The sequence below is a fragment of the Temnothorax longispinosus genome, chromosome 5 (assembly GCF_030848805.1).
Source record: "Temnothorax longispinosus isolate EJ_2023e chromosome 5, Tlon_JGU_v1, whole genome shotgun sequence".
Taxonomy (NCBI): Eukaryota; Metazoa; Arthropoda; class Insecta; order Hymenoptera; family Formicidae; genus Temnothorax; species Temnothorax longispinosus.
In genome coordinates this window covers 6,230,089-6,249,708 of record NC_092362.1, presented here as the reverse complement: position 1 = coordinate 6,249,708, position 19,620 = coordinate 6,230,089, and the positions used below count along the sequence as shown (strand labels likewise).

At 43.4% G+C, this 19,620-nt stretch overlaps 2 protein-coding genes across 3 annotated transcripts; both read left to right on the top strand.

Annotated features, from left to right (window-relative positions):
- Window positions 1-2,655: 2,655 nt before the first annotated feature.
- Window positions 2,656-6,173, top strand: LOC139813709 (solute carrier family 25 member 44). 2 transcript variants are annotated; one of them, XM_071779376.1, is made up of 5 exons: window positions 2,656-3,193; window positions 3,943-4,256; window positions 4,352-4,659; window positions 4,731-4,917; window positions 4,995-6,173. In XM_071779376.1, exons 2-5 carry the CDS (start codon window positions 4,082-4,084, stop codon window positions 5,312-5,314), a joined length of 990 nt encoding a protein of 329 aa, XP_071635477.1. In that variant the 5' UTR covers window positions 2,656-3,193; window positions 3,943-4,081; the 3' UTR covers window positions 5,315-6,173. The 2 variants fall into 2 exon arrangements, with proteins under 2 accessions (XP_071635477.1, XP_071635478.1); XM_071779377.1 differs by lacking the exon at window positions 2,656-3,193 and adding an exon at window positions 3,479-3,871.
- An 8,025-nt stretch (window positions 6,174-14,198) lies between these two features.
- LOC139813710 (E3 ubiquitin-protein ligase MARCHF2) lies at window positions 14,199-19,519 on the top strand. Its single transcript, XM_071779378.1, has 5 exons — window positions 14,199-17,306; window positions 17,454-17,616; window positions 17,996-18,170; window positions 18,599-18,789; window positions 19,037-19,519. The coding sequence occupies exons 1-5, from the start codon at window positions 17,111-17,113 to the stop codon at window positions 19,197-19,199; spliced, it is 888 nt and encodes a 295-aa protein (XP_071635479.1). The 5' UTR covers window positions 14,199-17,110; the 3' UTR covers window positions 19,200-19,519.
- Window positions 19,520-19,620: the final 101 nt, after the last annotated feature.

Here is a 19,620-nt window from a genome sequence, read left to right as displayed (position 1 = left end):
CAGTCGTGCGAAAAGAACGCTCCAGATCACGCGACACGAAGAGAAGCTGACGAATCTGCGCGACGCTCTCAAGATCTTCGAAGATTGGTTGACTGATTATAAGGAGAATAATCGAGGAAAGGAGAACCTCGCGTATCTGCCGATCGAAACGATCAGGGCCTTCCGCGGCCTCGCGAAGAAGTACGATGTGTGGGACGACGGGTTCTTCAGGTGAGAGAGTATACCATCGCAAAGGCTCGAGGCGTTTTTCAGCGAGCTAATATCGATTTTATCTCTGTTAGGGCGTACAAGAACGAGAAGGGCGACTACAAGAGCTTGCGCGACGTAAAAGTTCCCAACGGAGACACCACATGGGATATCGACAGAAACAGGCGCCTGAAGGAGATTATCGGCAGGATCAAGGACGACCACGTTCAATGGTACGAGACGGACGTGGGCGATTTTCGGGGACTACCGACGAAGGAGCACGCGCGATGCATCGCGCTCGGTTACAGTCCCGACCCTACGAAGCTGAAGAAGCTGGCGGCTCAGGCGCGCGAAAAATTCGGCGAAGACAACGACGACGACATGGACGTCGAGGAGGAACGAAGGGCGGCTAAAAGAGCTCACGATAACTCGTCGAGCAGCGAGAGCGACAGCGATTCGGAGAGGAAGCGCGCGAGACGTTCGTCAGAAGCTGAAGAGAACGAGCGGAACGAAAAGACGGAGAGCACGCTGGGTTTTAAGGACAAGGAGAAAGCCTTGCAAAGTATCAAGTCCTTGAAGGGCAGAGACGTGTCGTATCAGTTCCACGCGATCAGCGGGCTGGTGAAGCGAGCCGGAAGGGTGATATCGTGCACGAAGGACAAGCAGAAGATCAAGAACATACGGGAAGCTATCGAGGTCTTTGAGAACTGGATCACCGACTACAACGTGAACGGCCGATCGAAGGAGAACTTCAATTATCTGACGATCGACATCGTGCGGGCCTTTAAGCCTTTGGCCGAGCAATACGGCGTCGAAGACAACGGCTTCCTCAAGTGAGTAAAAAGAATTCGCGAAGAAATGAAGACTCGCGCGAAATTAAATTTTATTGACGAGATGTCCTCGCTGTATTTGGTTTTACAGGATCTACGAGGAGGTCGACGGCGATTACAAGAAACTCAGGTCTGTCCGATTTCCCGAGTCAGACGTCACGTGGGACGTGAAGAGAAACGAACGCTTGCGGGAGCTGGTGGATCGCATAAAGGAGAAGCACATTCAATGGTACAACACGGACGCCGAATTCCAAGGTTTGCCCACCGCCGAGCATACTCGATGTATCATGTGGGGCTTCAGCCACGACGTCGCCAAACTGAAGAAACTCCTGACCACGTTAAGCGAGAAACTTAAAACCGAACCCGCTGACTAATGTTGCGATTTAATAAACCTTTTTGGATTGCCGCCGAATCATCGTCGGTTTGAAAACCGACACGCTTCCGCGATGACGCGTACGTAACAAAAGTGAGAAAGAGGAAAAAAGATTATCGTCGCGCATTATTATATTTTATTGTATGTTATACATTTATATGCTGTGTTTTACTATAATTGCAGGAAAAATAAACGAGCATAGAGCATCGCGCATTCCGAGGCATTCGTAATACATAGGAGTTAAATTAAAAAACGTAGGTCTAATTGTAATAAAAAAAATTATTTGTGATCATTATACGGTCATATATATGTATAATACACATATAATATGTACGTATATGTATATTAGGGTGTGTCATTTTGGAGCAACTTTTTTTTTTTATTTCACGAATAGCATATATACTTACAGAAAGGTAAAATAAGATACCTGTTAAAATTTTAGTCCTTAATATTAATATTAACACGTCGCTCATCGCGATTTTTTATTTTTCATTTAGTAAGATAGAAAAAATGTTATAACTATCTAACAAACAGTAATACAGTATTGCGCCACATAGATTTTCTGTAGTAAATTTACCGCTCTACAAAAAAGATCTCTTATCATTTTTTCATAAATTCAACCGTTCAAAAGATATTCAAAGTTAAAGTTTGATAAATTTTATAAAACTTGTTTTTGCTTCTTATGAATGTTGTATCATATCGACTATCAAAAATTATGAAATAAGAAATACATAGTTTTGTAGAAAATTTAACGATCTACAAAAAAGGTCCCTTATGTTTTTTTCATAAATATAACCATTTAGACGATATTAAGGTTTATACTTTGAACTTTAAACCTTAATATCGTCTAAATGGTTATATTTATGAAAAAAACATAAGAGACCTTTTTTGTAGATCGTTAAATTTTCTACAAAAATATGTATTTCTTATTTCATAATTTTTGATAGTCGATATGATACAACATTCATAAGAAGCAAAAACAAGTTTTATAAAATTTATCAAACTTTAACTTTGAATATCTTTTGAACGGTTGAATTTATGAAAAAATGATAAGAGATCTTTTTTGTAGCGCGGTAAATTTACTACAGAAAATCTATGTGGCGCAATGCTGTATTACTGTTTGTTAGATAGTTATAAATTTTTTTCTATCTTACTAAATAAAAAATAAAAAATTGCGATGAGCGACCTGTTAATATTAATATTAAGGGCTAAAATTTTAACAGGTATCTTATTTTACCTTCCTGCAAGTATATATGCTATTCGTGAAATAAAAAAAAAAGTTGCTCCAAAATGACACACCCTAATATGTATGTAGGTATATAAAATCTTGTATTTACTTTTATTGGGAAAAATATTCGGTTTTTTAGGATATACACATTTTCATTGTCTTATATAACCAGCATAGTGACAATAAGCACTTGTGTTATCGATAGAAGCTACCGCTTTGAACATCCGTAGTTAAATACATCACGTGACAGCCAGGATTTTCATTGAGATGTCACCACCAAGAAGAAATATACGAGCATATACGAGCGCGTGCGCGACAACCTTGCCGAATGGATGACCCATAATTTTCCATAGCATTTACTTACTATCTCGAGTAACTTCGTAATCGCGAAATTGTGAATGAAAATGAATTTGCGCTAAGAAATATATTAAGCGCTTGCTGACGTGATACGCGATAACGTGGTTGACACGCCGAGTATGTTGTAAACATCGAAGGTTCCCTCCGATAGCGTAGAGGCGAACGTCGAGAAGAAGATTTCGGAGTAAATTATCTCGGATGATAGTGTATTACATCATTGTAAGTAGCGGTAGATTTTTCGTGAATGACTTGCACCTTTCCACGCGATTGTTTGACCAACAACGTCGATATATTTGTATTAATATGTTGTCAATATGTCGATCATATAATATAATGACGATTTCCTTATCTTTCGTTATGTTGCTCCAATTTGTTATAGTCAAATTCCTGAATATTTTTACATGCATCATTTATAATAATAAAAATTCAAACAAATCACCTTACAAATTTTCTCATAATTGTAATACAAGAGTGATAAAGTGCTTGTGTTTCGGAACACTGGATTGCTCCAGTGTCACACGTCTCAAATGTATCTTTACATTTTGTTCACAATTGTTCTATCTTGAGTGTTATTGAATTTCTTCTACTGTCAATCTTGTTGATTGATTTTACGCATAAATCCGGTTAAATCTGGTTAAATTCCTCGCGAAAGTTTATGATTTTTGTTATCGAATCGATCGAATTCCAAAATGATGTTTTGACATGTTGCAATTAATAGCACAACTCGTTAAAGACGTGTCAGAATGTCTCAGAATGATGTCAAAAAGACATCTTTGATCTGCAGCGTTAAGATAACAATTTAATTATACAATATATGTATTGTAAATTTGCACGAATATACAATTTGAAAGTCCTCCTTTTGAGGTTAAGCTAACCTAGTCTTTAGTTCAACTTAATGTAATTATACTTTACATTGATTCAACTTTACATTGACTTTGCTAAAATCATCAGTAATTACAAACTTACAGATTCGCAAAAAATTTTGGGCGTAAATGCTCATAACACATCGATGAGATATGCGGCATCAAGTTAGACCAAATCCTCTGCGAATCTCCCTACTTGATCCATCTGTCGCTACAAGCTACACTATCTGCTCACGTTCGAGAGATGTCTGCGGTAGAGGCAACGCCGTTCATCCGCACCATCGAGTGGGACATGATGGACAAAACCAAATTCTTTCCGCTCAGCATGCTGTCCTCGTTCTCAGTCAGGTGCTGCCTGTATCCCCTGACGGTGATCAAGACTCGCCTCCAAGTGCAAAGACAAAATCACATGTACAACGGTAGCGCAAATTGAGTTCTACGTAAATCGATTTTACTGAGCCTACAAGAGGAAACTTTCCCACGAATCTTTATACAATTTTCTTTTATCCCACAGGTATGATAGATGCGTGTAGAAAAATTTACAAAGTAGAAGGCGTCCCGGGCCTTTATCGGGGCTTCTGGATAAGCTCTATTCAAATCGTCTCTGGGGTATTTTACGTGTCGACCTATGAGGGAGTACGCCACTTGCTCAGGCAAGACACACCCCTCGGAAACGTTGACTCGAAGGTCAAAGCGTTGATCGCTGGGGGTGCTGCCAGTTTAGTCGGGCAAACGATAGTTGTTCCCTTCGACGTTCTCAGTCAACATCTAATGGTTCTCGGGATAAATAATACCAAGCACGGCAAGGTGTACGTAGATAAGGTGAGGGAAATTCCGACAAAATTCTTTTCAATTCGATTCGCCTGAGATACTAATCCTGTTGTCTTTTACAGATGGGAATGAATCCCTTAGGTGTGACCCTCGAATCCGGAAAGACTCGAGCGCAAATCTCCGCGGAAATAATAAAATTGATTTATCAGAGGGACGGTTATAGCGGCTTCTACCGAGGGTACGTGGCGTCCTTGTGCGCGTACGTACCTAACAGCGCTCTTTGGTGGGGATTGTATACGGTTTATCAAGGTAATTTTGTACTTGAAACTTCGTGGCCAGACTATGGAAATAAAAAAGTGATAACACTTTTCATATCTTCTTGATAGACGAGCTTATAAGGATACTTCCGGCATGGTTCTCGCACTTGTGTATACAGGCGATGGCCGGCACGTTAGGGGGTTTCACGACCACGATCATCACGAATCCCTTGGACATTGTGAGGGCGAGGTTGCAAGTGCAACGATTAGACAGTATGCTCAGTGCGTTTAGGATACTATGGATCGAGGAAGGACTGCACATGTTTACCAAAGGACTCTCCGCGAGGCTCGTACAATCCGCTTGCTTTAGTTTCTCGATAATCCTAGGTTACGAAACTATCAAGAGAGTGAGTATAACCGAAGAGTACAAGAGTTACATTCGGTGGTGAGCATTCAGAGGTACTATTACGATTAATTTCACGCGGATGGAATTGGGTTCCATCCGCGACTCTCTGCACGACTGCGACGCTTCTTTCGACGTGTCAATTTTTACACATCGAAGAATCGGCAGTCACAATTTAACTGACACAGAATTTTATCGAAGATATTCTGTAAATATTATGTAAAAGAAGCTACATTCACCGAAATTCCTAAATTAATTTTCTCCGGCTATGGAAGTGCAATTAAGTTGTTAGATTTTTAGTGTGATTAGAGCTATCTTTCGTTATACACGAACAAAACAGAGTAATATAACTGCATAATTGTCTCATCCGTCATCTTGCCGTAACTCATCGCGCACCGCAATTTGATACGTCATGCGATCTCGTAAGGAGACTTTACATACTTCGGTGTACATAAAACAACGGTTCCGTATGACGGTAACTAGAGTATTTGTAAATGTAATAAAGCGCATTTTATACGCTAGCGTCATGTGTCAGATGGAGTACAAACTTCGTAACATGTGTTAGATATGTTACTGTGATACAAATATGTCCTATTCGTGCTTTAAAGACGGCATGTATCTCAGATACCGTTCATAACGTTACCGATAATCCTAGTCAAATATGGGCATGCGCGTATGTATTATGTATATCGGCCGTCTTGAAAATACGGATAGAATGTAATACCTGAATCAAGCGGATTATACTGATTCACTGAAATATCGGTAGAGGATATGCCGCAAAGATTTAAGAAATACATATGACTATTTAATATTTCCACCTGTATTGTGTATGTATATACAGCAAAAAATCGAGAATCCCCGAGAACTACGTGAGAATGTTAATAAATTTTATTGGCTATATTAAATCGTGCGTGACTGCTTATCCCCTGTTTTACGACGGGCTTGCATGTATCTCTAAAGTATTACCTGCGTGCAGACAGCTCTGATTACTACCCGCGGACGACTGAAACTCGCTCCTCGGCGCGAGGACGTGAGCGCAACGCGAGCAAATTAGCGTATCGTTTCGAAATTAATTCGACCGAGATGCAAATCGGGGAAGGGATCAAGATTGAACATAGAGGTAGACAAAGGCCGGCGGCGCGTCCGTCGAGTTCGCTACGTCAACGGATGCATCGATTGGTATGCATCGCGGAGTAGATCGATCTGACTGATCTGACATCTCCACGATGACTAGGCGCCAGATCGACGCTTGCGATTTTCTATATGCCGGCGTCGTTGGTGTGCTCACCTCCAGGGATACATGAATTATTCCAGGGCCGAGGTAACGCCCATCGGCGATTAATCGAATCCGAGCGAAACGGCCTTCGCCAGCTGGTGCAGGCGATGCAAAAAACTTATAATCGCATAATCGCGCGGTGGGTCGCATGGCCAAGTCGAGCTTTCGCGTGAACGTCAAATGTCAGGGCACCGAAAGGCGAAAAGTCGAAATCGAATTGACTCATTGACTGTCGTATACGTGGTAATCGTCAAATTAATCGGGGATAAACATACCGATAACTATATCACTTACTCCAGACGCGAAACGTTTTATCATTTTCATCAATTACATCTACATCTTTAGCGCGTGGCTTGGTGAATCGCGTGCATTTTAATTCATGCGTACACGCACAATGACGCGGTACGCACGAGCACGTGCTCTTTAATGATATGTTTTATCTGTAAAGTTGTATAGCCATCTGCCGCCGCATTTAATGTAACTCCGTGGCTTGCGTTCTCGTTATCTACAGGGCAGGCTTATCGCCGGATTTTCCACGCGCGGAGCAATTTGTTTTCTTGTATGTACATACCGATAAATCCTCAGTATATCGCTCTCATCGCTAGATGCCCGTGCGATTTACAATTAAGTTTAAATGCGCATTTTAAAATTTAATCTCACCGTCTCGTAAACGATCATATTCCGTTTTCGTTATATAAATCTGGGCTGCACATTGCACGATATGCATGAAAGGTGCGTGCCGACTGCAAGCGACATCGCAGCCGAGCAAACGTCAAACAGAGAGAAGCCGAGCGTTCACTGGTTTCCTATTTCCAGCGAGATCAAACATTTGTGGATCGGAGCGCGGCGAAAGGGGGAAAGAGAATATTATTCGGAGAACGATGTACACCAAAGGAACGTCTCCTCCGTTCTTTGAGGTATCGCCGGTTAGCGCCAAGGCGGTCTAAAAAGGGGATCGGCCGCGACGGATCTTTTTCATCCCGCAGGGACATTAAAGCGAATCTTCCTTTTTGTCTCCGCGATTTCTAAATGACACCCATTGCCGGGTGTTGGAGAGAGAGAGAGAAAGAGAGAGAGAGAGAGAGAGAGAGAGGGGGAGAGAGAGAGAGAGCTCGTGCTTTATGCCCATCATAAAACCGGGAGCGCCGAATATTGGGCAATTTTTCTCATGGAAATATACGGCGCGGCGAAAATACCTCCCACTTCGCGCTTGAAGTAACTCGTGGAGAAGATCGTCTCGCGTTTTGCACGGCTAACTCTCGCGCTTCTTTGTGGAGAAAAAGAAAAAGGAAGCAACTCGTGGGGGACTCGTGACTAAAGGAATTTAGAAACGAAACAGGGAGACGGGACCCGTTGTTCGCCCGAGTCGTTAACCGAATTTTCAAAGGTTCGCGTTCAAGGAAGGAGGAAAATACGGAACGCACGCGCTCCTCTCATTAGCGACGTTCGTCAGTCATCTCTCTCGGAGCATCCGAGAGGCCTCTTTTCCCTAAGCGTCTCTCCTTGCTTCATTTTCTAAGGACTATTCTCGCTTCCCTCATTATGTTCTGTCCGCCACGGGTAAAACGAGCACGGTGATACGTGGAAGAGAATAGCTCGCGCAGGGAACGACGACCTTACGCGCTGAAATGTCGCTACGGCCTAATGTACTTAATGCGTTCATATATATTATTAGTCTTTTTCTGTCTAAACATTTTTATGCGTGAAGAATTATCAAAATTCAATATTCACGTAAGATTTCTCATCGTATAATAATTTTAATATATGCGAACTTATGTTACAAAATATTGCCTGATGTCATTCAGAAAAAATTACCCTAAAAGTAATTCTATATTTAATCAAGATGTTGTTCCGAAGGGCCGAAGAGTATCTCTCGTGCTAGGCAAGGGTGACGCGAAATGATCAGCACGTGGAAATGGACTGCTGGAGAAACCCTTCGCAAACTCTTTCCTGGAACTAAATTCTTCTAAATTCAAACACACGAAGAACAGACGACGGGCAAGGTCTTCCGCGGCCGCACCGTCTAGCAGTCGGGTCGCGCGACATTAACGTCGCTTCCTTTTTCCGAGTAGCGAAGGGGTTCTCCCTCGAAGAAAAAGTACGCTCGTTATAAAGAACTCTGGCGCGTCGAAACGACGCGCCCAGAAAAAAAAAGTAATACGCTTTCCCAACTGTAAATATGTAAATACGTTTGAATTTGATTCAGATCTATATCGAGAGAGACACCTTTTACTGGAAAGTAAAGTAACCATATTTTCGAGGCTCGAACTAATAATCTGAATTTATTTTTTCCTCCCAGCGTAAAACTGCTCAATTTTTTGGCGTAAAATTATCACGTGGATCTTAACTCGGAATTAATATCCTGAATATCCAAAAAATATATGAAACTCATAATTTTTTCATCGCAAACGATAACATTCAGCTCAAGATACACATGGCGTTTCAAGACTAAACGGAGTTCGATAACATGTTACTTAATATAGCATGTATTACGTAATGAGCTTTTTTACTTCACAGACTAACGTTATTTTTAACGTCCGCTTAAAGCTTTAAAATGTGCACGAACATGTTCGGGCGTACGCAACCACGCACGCATGCACGCATGCCCGAGGAACAACCGGCGGGTATACGTTCTAAATCCGCGTACCGTGTAAATCATCGCGTTCACGCACGTGCATGCGTGCGAGCACCGCTCACGTGCCATGACCGGCTGCGCTTAGGCGCACGAGAGAGCTCCTCGACCAGGATTTTTAATCGTTCTCCACGGTTTTTCTCCGCCGCGTAATACCCGCGGCGATGCCATGTCGTTTTCTCCACGGTAATATCACAACACGCATCTGCATGGAGTTAGAGCCGGTAAAAAGCCGGCGCTCATTACGCGTTATTATTGTCATTATCGCAGTTGTTATTGTCATCGCCAGTGACAACCATTAATCACTGCTCAATCATTAATCAAACGGTCAATTAAGAGAATACAGAGTGAAGGCATTCAATGTTAAATGTTAAAAAATTTCAACCAAAAAATCCTTAAGAAAAGGCTCGAGAGTGCGATGAGAGACGCAGTTAAAGCTGGCGGCACCGGGTATTTTGCAATTGTAACTACTAACTCGATCTACGCAACGCGATGTACATTCTCGCTTCGCGGACCTCGTGACGGACGATCCCTAACGCGTTCACCGCGGCCCCAAGCGTGTATCGCGTTCCCCGCGATGCGAAGCGAAGCAGAGCGAAGGGATTAACTATACGGGTAAAGAGATACGCACGACGCGATACGGCGATCTTCTGACGGGCAGGCGTAGGGCAGGAAGAACTCGCGCGGGCCGTGTGCCGGGAGGATAAAAACGAAGACGCGAGGAACGGAGTGTACCCGCGGCGCGTGGCCGCGGGCACGCACGTGCGTGCGTGAGCATGATGATTTACGCGGACGCGAATTTAGACGCGGTAGTGCAAGTAGTGCAAACCCCTTGCTCGGCCGACGTTGGAAGAAAACGGCGGATTAGCCGCGCGTCTCGCTCTCGCCGGGCTATAACGCGCGCACTATATACTTACGCGCGAACGCTAGGCGAGCGTGGCGTGTGCGATGCGAGCTATATAGATACCGAAGTAAACCGCGTGTTAAAATTACTCTGTGATACGTTACGAGAGCCGGGGCGCGCCGTAGCGAGGACGGAATTGCCTTATAAATCCAGTTGCCGTGAAATCCAAGTTTAATTCACCGCGGTTCTTTGCAAAAGCGAACGTTGCGTCTCACATCTTCATTCCGGTTAAGCTCGCCAAGTTCTCTCGTAGGAAAAGGAGCAGCACGGTGATTCGAATGAGTATAAGGACCTCGACGAGCCTTTTACACCGAAAGGCTTAAATCCGATGCATAAAGCCGCGACACCAGCTCGTGTCGTTCATCTTGGAGTTTCACGGATTCTTGTTTCGCGGCGCACACCGATCTTTTCCTCCGCCTTCGCACTCAAAGGATGAAAACGACGAGGTGGAGAAAGAAAATAGTCGAGGTAGAATGGAATGGAATTCGAGAGGAGCAAGAGAGCTCCTCCTCTGTCGCTCGGAGGAGAAATATGACCGGTAAGACTCGGCGGTGCGTTCTTTGACGTAAACGGCCGGTAAATCTAGAATCGCGTCTGAGGAAGACGCGACAATGGCCTCTCTCGCGTGACAACACGGTGGACTAGTCGTAAAACTGGCGAGGCGAGTCGAGGCGCAGAGAAGTAATAACAAACGGATGATATCTCTGTTATCGTCACGAAGAGGACAGGGAAAAGGACTTAAGAGAGAAAATCTTGTCGGCGAGAAGATAGACCTCAGCATGCGATTTCTCTTCTCCTGACAGATCCTACGCTATAAGATCCTGGCGATTACCGCAAGAGACACGGTAGCCCGGAAAGAAGGCCGAGGGGCTACGCAATTACGCGCGGGGCAGAATTTTCATGTTACGACAACATTTTTATGTTACGACAAACTGTCCGTGCTTACCGAGGGAACCCTTTATTACGGCCATTAGCTTTAATGCTACGAAGCGATGCGTTCAGCTCCCGCGGGGCATATACTTCTCCGGTATCACGCCAGACTTCGCGGCCGTTAAGCAAAAGCTGTATCGTATAATACGGCGACGAATCCTCTCGATCAGAAAGATAATGAAATTAACTTTTACTAACGTAACGTGTCTCGTTAAGAAGAGCTTGTACCACGACAGGATCTGCCCATCATTAGGAGAGATCCTGATTCTTCTCGCGCTGCGGTTTAGATGGACAGGCAGATACGGTTCCTTCTTATGATTCTGAACAGGCCGCGATCAAATAAAAAGGATGATGCAATTTATAAAAATTTTTAAATAATATATGCGACAAACGAATGTAATCAGTTAAGTTTAACTAAATTTATAACAATATTTTTTATGAAATAATTTCTACGTAAAATTTAATATTTGCGTCATGGCAAAATATTAACATATTCTTAATGTTTAATCGATTATCAGCAAATTTTTGTTTAATAAAAAGATATTATGATCGTCTACAGCATGATTTCTCGTATCTGCGTTCAGAAAAAGCGCGTGAATCTCGATGCACACTAACGAGTAAAATTTGCGAGATAGCGACAGCTGCAAGAGGAAAACTATCCCTTTATATTAAACCTCGCGAACGCGGACAACAGACATCGCGCTAATAATGCCGGCGTCCCGTATGTATTTTACGTCTCGTCGCTCGCGGCTCGCTATAATACGTAAATAGAACCGCCGGAGGAGACGTCCAACTGTCTGGTGCATTCGCAAAAATAGGATTGTGTCGCCCCGTCGTCCGTGTATCGCCGACGTTACGCGACGAAGTCGCGGGAAATCGGGGTTACGAGACGAAAGCGGCTCGCGCGCGGCTCTTGTCGTCGGCAGAACAGAAAAAACCCGCCCTATTTTCAATTAATGTCCATCAATCTACGTGTGTAAATATCTCAGTGCTTCGCAAACGAGTTTTATCAGTCGGCCGTTTTTTAACTTCTACCACACGCGCGCGACATTAAAATCCGGCAAGACACTTCTCTCGCGAAATGCCTCGTCTTTATGTCTAATGAATAATCACTACGATTGCGGCAATTATCGTAATAGGACGTACAAGCCATTAATTGTAACACAAACTGTAGCCGCGCGCGTGAGGAAAGGTCTGTAATATCTGTATGTGGATGAGATAATTAAAAATAAATACATTGCTCCGATTTCTAAAGCAAACGTCCCAAGCCCGCGGCTTACGTAAGTGCGGCACGGTCAGCGTCGCAAATGTTGTTCGTCGTACGACGGCATTTCAACGTGACGATGATAAACCCGTGTCGCCCTTTACGAGCGAGATCGCCTTTTTGCCGTCTGTGTTTGCTTTCGACGCGTAAACGGCGCGAGGGTGGCATTTGTCCCAGACGTTGTCGCCAGGCTCGCGAATAATTCAAAACGGTTCCCAACTACGATCAACGGCCGATCGACACGCTGCCATCCAAGGTTGCGTGCCGTAGCGGCACGCACAAAAGAAACGATAAATTTCGTTAACGCGGCGCTTAACAGATAGGGAGATACGTCACCTTTTTTACGATTCAAATGGTCGAAATCAAACTTCTCATCTTGTTAATTTAACGGCGGGATCATTTTCGAATTGATTTACGGTCCACTTGTAAATTCGATAATTCCGACATTCTATATATCTATTTTATAGGTCGAGCCTCGGCGGGTTCGGCGTCGAATCGCTCGGCGGGCGGTCTCCGCTCCCTTCTACGCGCGCCTCCGATCGTTGCCGACGTGTTAACCTAAGCGTGGTAAATTATAGGACGGAAGATCGCGCGATTGACAGCGCGGAATCGCGTTGTAAGCAGGAGGATCACGTAGGGCGAGTGCCGCCGTTAATACTTAAAGGGTACGGCGCCCGTTGCGGGTCACGCGGATGTGCGCTTCCTGTTAACGTCGCGCTCGCTGTTCCGTGTACTAACGAGTGTTATCGTGTAATCAGGAACTAGCGTCGCACGCGTCGTATAGCAATATATAAAAAAATGTCAATATTCATATCTACGAAGAACTATAAAGAGTATAAACACATTTTTCTAGCTTAGGACCTCCTTAAAGTCGCGCTTAAGTAGGCAACTTTTTGAGTTAAGAGAAATAATTACGAAAAAGAAACCCTTGTGTCTTATTCTTGAAATCTCGTGGAAAATCTCTCTCTCTCTCTCTCTCTCCTTTCTCCTCACTCTCTCTTTCTCGTACTTCCGCAAAACAATATGATTGATGGAAGATGACGCTTCTTTCTCCAGTTTCTCTGGAAGACATTCCGTCGCTTCAAACGCGCGTTGTTTTGAAACGCGCGATGCGGCAAAATGTTTCAAAGTATTCTTCTTTCTGCTTCTTCGCTGTTTCTTCACCGGGCACGACGAGGTCCGTCGGCTATTCCTGTGGCCGGTGCCGAGATGGAGGCAGAATGCGCGCGTCCTCGGTGAGCCGCGGGAAAGGTGACAGGTGCCGAGTGCTTCTATAAATTGCGATCTTGAAAGAAGAGGGCGAGAAAGCGAAGAAGATCGGGAGGGAGAAAGAAGAAAAGAGAGAAAGAGAAGGAATCGCGAAATGACCCCTTCGGCTGCTATCTTTAGCTGGTTTGTGGGCCCTAACCGCTCTCCCTTCGAAACACGTGCGACGTTGAGACGCCGCTTCTGCATTCGTAAATATCATCGATGTCTAACGTTCGTGCTCGATAGACTTCGAGCTTGAAGACTTACAAACATGCACACGAGGATTTTCGAACAATTCAGTATATAATATGTGCGCAAAGAAGGATGTATAACAGTTTTCCTCGCGGAAAATACAAGAGAGGGTCCGTGCAACGAAACGCAAAGCCTGACCTGTAAAAACGAATTAATATCTGGTTCGGGAGGTGAAGGTTTCTGGAATATCTCGCAGCTCAATGAATCTTCGTTGGCACCGTCGGCCAGGTTGGAATCACGCAAGTGTATCGATTATGAATGAGTCTCCAGGTCCATTCAGTTTGAACGTGACCCAGCGTCGCAGAGCCTTGGTTCATCCTCGACTCATCTAGAAGCCCTGGTCACTTTCATTTTGCGACACTCGCTTACCCTCAAGCCGCTGTTGCGACCTCGAAATGTGTATGGCTAAGAGAACGTTGATATTATTACTAAATCAATATATCTAAAATGATATCAAATCGGGACATGTATAAGATAGACCTTGCTTATTCGACATATTTAAAATTTTTACAGTTTTAGCCTCTTTTATTTGTCCCATCGGTGATATTTCTATCATAAGTCTTCAAAATTCAACATCCTATTTTTATACAATTAGATTCTAATTTGCAAATGCAAATGATAAACGGGAACAAAGCACCGTGGTAATATATGTTAGAATAAAAATTTGCGCAGAGATTTCTCACGAGGTCTCGATCGCGACTTAAGTATACTATTTGCTCTCGTTGCTCCTGGCAGGAGAGGTGCGCGCGAAGATTAACATCGCGCGCTGCGGATATCCAACCGTGCGTGGAGTCCACCACTGGTGGGACCCCCTCGCCCGCGCCCTTCGGTTCCGCGCCCCGTTCGCGGCTGCCGACCATCGTAACTATTTCCAGACGCATTTAATTAATCTTGAACCAAAAACGTCGAGTAGGAAAATGGCGGACGGACGGTCGGTTAGACTCGGGTATCGGCCACCTGGCAGAAATAGCAGCCATGGAAATGGCCCCGCCGACTTGACATTTCCTTCGAGCGTGTACGAGCGTGAGAGAAATGAAGCGATCGAGCGACGATTGGAGAGAGAGAGAGAAACAAAGAGAGAGGCAAACGAGAGCAACAGAGAAATAAAACAGGGTAGACTTGGCACCTGCCGACCGCTGTCTCGTCACCGACGTTTTCGACTTCCTCGAGGCGAAATACCGTCCAATTCTATCGATTCGTTTGATTTTCTAATCAGCCTGCTTAACGTGCAACACTCTTGGGGTAAAACTCGGCTAAATTATAAATCTTGATAATAAAGCAGTCATTAAAAGAGGAAGATTTATCGTCGTTAAAGAGAAAATTTACTTTAATTTTTCTACATTTACTTACGAAGTTAAATGACTTGTCACTTTTAATATAGGTATCGTATATACTTATTCGTTTCTCGATATTTGCGGTTATCTTTATATCTATATTAAATTCTAAATTTAAAGCACTTCTTTCTGCCTAAAATTATTTCTCGATAGAGATATATTTAAGATAAATTATTCACTTCCTCGAGCTTTCGATGAGAAGATGCTTGCTCTCGTTTCCTCGCTAGAGATTTTTTCTACGAGAGCTTGCCAGGTCTAGCGCACGAGACCTCCGCTCTCCTAATTCGCCAGGTCAACGGATATCCGTAGGCGCGCGTTTCCGAAAAGTGGCCGAGACTCGTCGCTAATAATAGCCCTCCGAGTCCTCGTATCCAAGTCTCGTACCCACATACAGGCCGGACTTATGTTTCGCGCGGTGCCGGAAACCGATTCCGAAATATCCCGCGCGAGATCGCGGAAGCATTAAAAGAATAATCCGGCGGTCCACTCTCGGACCGGAGGCAGCTAGGACGGTGGCGTCGAAATCTCCGCCCACGAGAAACGTGTCCGATGCCAAAAACACGGGATCGGTTTCGTGGCGCGCGACGGTGGTTGTTGACTGATCGGGCTTCCCGTGGATATACCGCGATCGGATGGACGCATTTCCGGCGGCTCCTCGATTAACAACGCGGAGAAAATTTCCAGCGAACGTGAAAAAGGGCTTTACCATCGACTTTAAATCTTAACGATCCTTCCACGTCCTTCGAGATTTCATGAATGTTAAATTGATTTCAATTTAATACGATCTCGATATAATTGATGTTCATTATATGGCGTATACCAATTAAAATGACTGTAGGACGAGTTAATGCCGTCATGATACTACAACTTCGCGGCCACCACGTCTAAAGAGACTAGATGAATCCGCAATTTCTAATTTAACGCTGCGCTATTGGCCGATATGCAATTAGTAGCCTAATTTCCTGCCGAGGCATATAACGCACCAAGGTAACAAACCGGTGCTACCGCTGGTCGAGAGATTTTATCGAAACAAATCACGTCGATTTGCTACGTCGTTACATGCAAGAGTTTAATTGCCTGGGGTCTCCTATTAGAGCCGAGATCACTCTGCTGTGCTGCTCAACTATCGCACAAGCATCGAAAAAAATAATTAACGTGAAAAATGAAGATGCGCGACGTGTCCGAGAATGCTTAATCCCAGCATGTGTGAGTGGCATGCGTTGAGATAAGCCGTCTCGGTGCAGTCGTGAGGAGCGCGAGACGATAAGAACAGTTGATAACAACGCAAATGCCTTGTCTTCCCGCGGTTGTTTTCAGTGGAGCCGGACACCATGAAATTTCGTATCATCTTGAACATCACACCCGTCATTGCCGCATGTCTTCCGCGTGCTTAATTGCGGCGACTTATAAACTTGCAACAAGGTAAAATAAGAAAACGTTGTTGATTTTGGCTTTAGAGAAACTCGCGCGCTGCTCGATTGATACAAAGTTGAATTTAATTAAATTTAATTCGTAATGGTTCGTTGTAAAGTATCTAGTTTTTACATTTTCGATGTAACAGATAGAACTTCTGAGCTAACTAATCGATTGTTAAAAAAAAAGATCGATCACATCATATGACTAATAACGTGACACAAACGAGCGCATCTGCCGATCGCGGCGGGTTGCTGAAAAATCCTGAAGGAAAATTTTAAATTTGTCCCGGAAGCGCGTACACCAAAATGCGCGCAAAGCACCTTTGATGTCACACGTCGAGAACGCAGAGCCTAAAAATGACAGCGGACGTACGAATGAAATAGGTTAACATTAATTTTCTTTGTCAGATAAACTTATTTTACACAAGATTGATATGTTAGTTTAATACACATAATTTAAATTATATTCAGTCAATAAAGAAAATTTTATGCGCAAGATTAAGATTTCTCAAAATTTCCAATGTTATTTTCAAAAAATACATTACATGCATAATTAAAAATTTATTAAAGGTACATATACATATAATATGACACATGTTGCACATTTATTAGCGGCAAGTGAACGTGATAAATCCGTCGCGCAAGTAAGTCCGGAAAGTTCCGTTAAGGAAGAAATTCAGGCAGTGCCCAAAACGAGCCAAATATTGGATAGCGTAAAAGCTGATCCGGAAACAGAGGGAAATGACGAGAAATGTGCCGATACGGAATCACAAGATAAGGATGGTACATCTTAAATAAAATCTGTATCCCTGTTTCATATTAGAAAAAATAATTATGTATATTGGAACGCTAATGACTAGTAGTCGTTAAGATGTCTGTAAAACGATTCTGAAAGTAAATGCGGCATATATCTGGATAAAATAATTTCAGACGCGTGCGTTGGCTCCGGCGATATTTGTAGAATCTGTCACATGGGCGGCGGACATGCTCCGATCGCGGAAAACCATCAGTCATGTGACTCTGAAAGTCAGGACGATCAGACATCAACACCGTCGAACTTCGTTTATCTCGGTCCTTTGATCTCGGCTTGCAAGTAAGCTCTCAGCCCGTTCGAGAAAGCCAAGATTCATTCCGAATGAAATTAATGAGCGTTTATATATCTCCTACTTCAAATCATATGATTTTCATTACTTTCTATTCGAAAAAAGATTGGTCATTAATTTTTTCAAGTCAACGATGTGTTAAATGTGTCTAATTAAGTTCAAGTCATGCCTGGGAATTAACATTCATCGTGAGAAAAAAATCACGATCGAAACGAGAAGGGTGTTATAGGAATACCTCTCCAAATGGAGCGCGAGTAGACATGTAAATCGGCGGATTATCGCGGATGATACAGAAATCGCGCGATAATAGACTAGTTTAGTTGAGAGAGGTAGCTGTCCTTCCTTATATAGCGTTTAATGGCGTGACAGATGCCGGGGTACGGTGGCTCTGGTGCACGCTGAGTGTCTCGAGAGATGGCTAACCGAGTCCGGTCGCGTGAGATGCGAGCTCTGCGGCTACAAATATGCGATCAGGAGGGTAAGGCGTTACAGCCTCTTTCGTAGCGTCGTAATATGGTTCCGCACCGTAATAGCCACTCGACAGGTAAGAGAGAGAGAGAGAGGGAGAGAGAGAGAGAGAGAGAGAGAGAGAGAGAGAGAGAGAGAGAGAGAGAGAGAGAGAGAGAGAGAGAGAGATCATTATATGCTTTTCCTTCCGCTTTCATTTCATTTCATCCGAAAGCGTCAGGCTGGAAGCGTCTTTAATTAAGTTCTTGAACGGTACGCTTTCATTACCGTACAAAATACATTGCATTAAACATTTTTAAACCGTTGGTAGGGATGCTAGCTATAAAGTATTGAGTCTACACGGGATATTATCGCAGTAACGACTTGGTGTCATGTAAAATTGAAATTATCTTACACGTTGATACAAACATTTAATAGGATATCGCCTGAACGTCGTTCTCCACGTAATTAGACTTTTAATTGCTATTAATTACTCCTACTTAATACGTTCTCTTTCACGAGGAGATGCTACTCGATATCGGGTATTTGGTGATGACCACGCCCGTAGCTGCGTTTTCCTGTTACGTGTGCGCCTTGGCCTTGAAAATGTTGCTGCAAAACGGCTTTTACGAGATACCCTGGATGATAGTCGCCATGCTACCAACCTGCTTATTGACGCTGATAGCTTATTGGCGATGGATAATTACGTTAGGGAGGTAAGCCGTTAAATCAGCTCGCGCTCGTGCGCGGATAAAAACGGTCGTTAATGGAAAATGAGTTAATTAAGATATTACACAGGCGCGATTATGTAATTATAAAAAATTTGGAGAACTACCAGCCACACACCGTGTCTCGAAATTATAATCTCACAAAAAGTAATTGACGAGTAATATATCCTTGTGGTCGCGGAGATCAGTGAAAATCGTAATTGTAAACCGAGAATATATCCTTTTCACGTTACAGATTGCACGGCCATCGATGGAGACGCTACTGGAGAAACAACTTCGTGGTTCGTTTGATTCCCGCTAACGACGTCGAGGACGACATCGATCCGGAAAGAAGTCATTTCGACGTGCAAGACGATTTTGAACAATGGAGGATCGAGGAGATCGAAGATCTCGCGTGACTTTTGATTGTGTCAACCGCGTCAGGAATAACCTTTTAATTATAGGCAATCGTTTTCTATTTCTACACCCATCCCCGTCTCATTGTCGGAACCTTCATACAGCTGCACTACATTTAATTGCATTTTATTAATTGAACACTGCAATTGAAGCTCATTGCTGCGTAACGAAGACGATTCGCTGCATTAGAGTTAAATTAAAATGCGCAAATATGATTCGATACGCTTCCGGAAACACACGTGTTTGGATTTTATATTATTATTTAAATCTTGTATTTTTCTATGATATTGTAGCTTGATTATATAAAATAATTTAAAGATTATTGACACCTTGACATTTTTATTAAAGCGTCCAGTGACGCTTTTCATTCCAAATAGTTACACAGAAGCGTCGCGAATCCGTTCTTGCGGACGTAAACAATAT

Bases quoted from the DNA above. Each gene is read 5' to 3' on its own strand.
- LOC139813709 (XM_071779376.1), top strand. From the start codon at position 4,082: ATGTCTGCGGTAGAGGCAACGCCGTTCATCCGCACCATCGAGTGGGAC. The intron at 4,660-4,730 runs GTGAGGGAAATT...TGTCTTTTACAG, and splicing joins GCAAGGTGTACGTAGATAAG to ATGGGAATGAATCCCTTAGG. The intron at 4,918-4,994 runs GTAATTTTGTAC...TCTTCTTGATAG, and splicing joins ATTGTATACGGTTTATCAAG to ACGAGCTTATAAGGATACTT.
- LOC139813710 (XM_071779378.1), top strand. From the start codon at position 17,111: ATGACACATGTTGCACATTTATTAGCGGCAAGTGAACGTGATAAATCC. The intron at 17,307-17,453 runs GTACATCTTAAA...AAATAATTTCAG, and splicing joins GGAATCACAAGATAAGGATG to ACGCGTGCGTTGGCTCCGGC. The intron at 18,171-18,598 runs GTAAGAGAGAGA...TTTCACGAGGAG, and splicing joins CCGTAATAGCCACTCGACAG to ATGCTACTCGATATCGGGTA.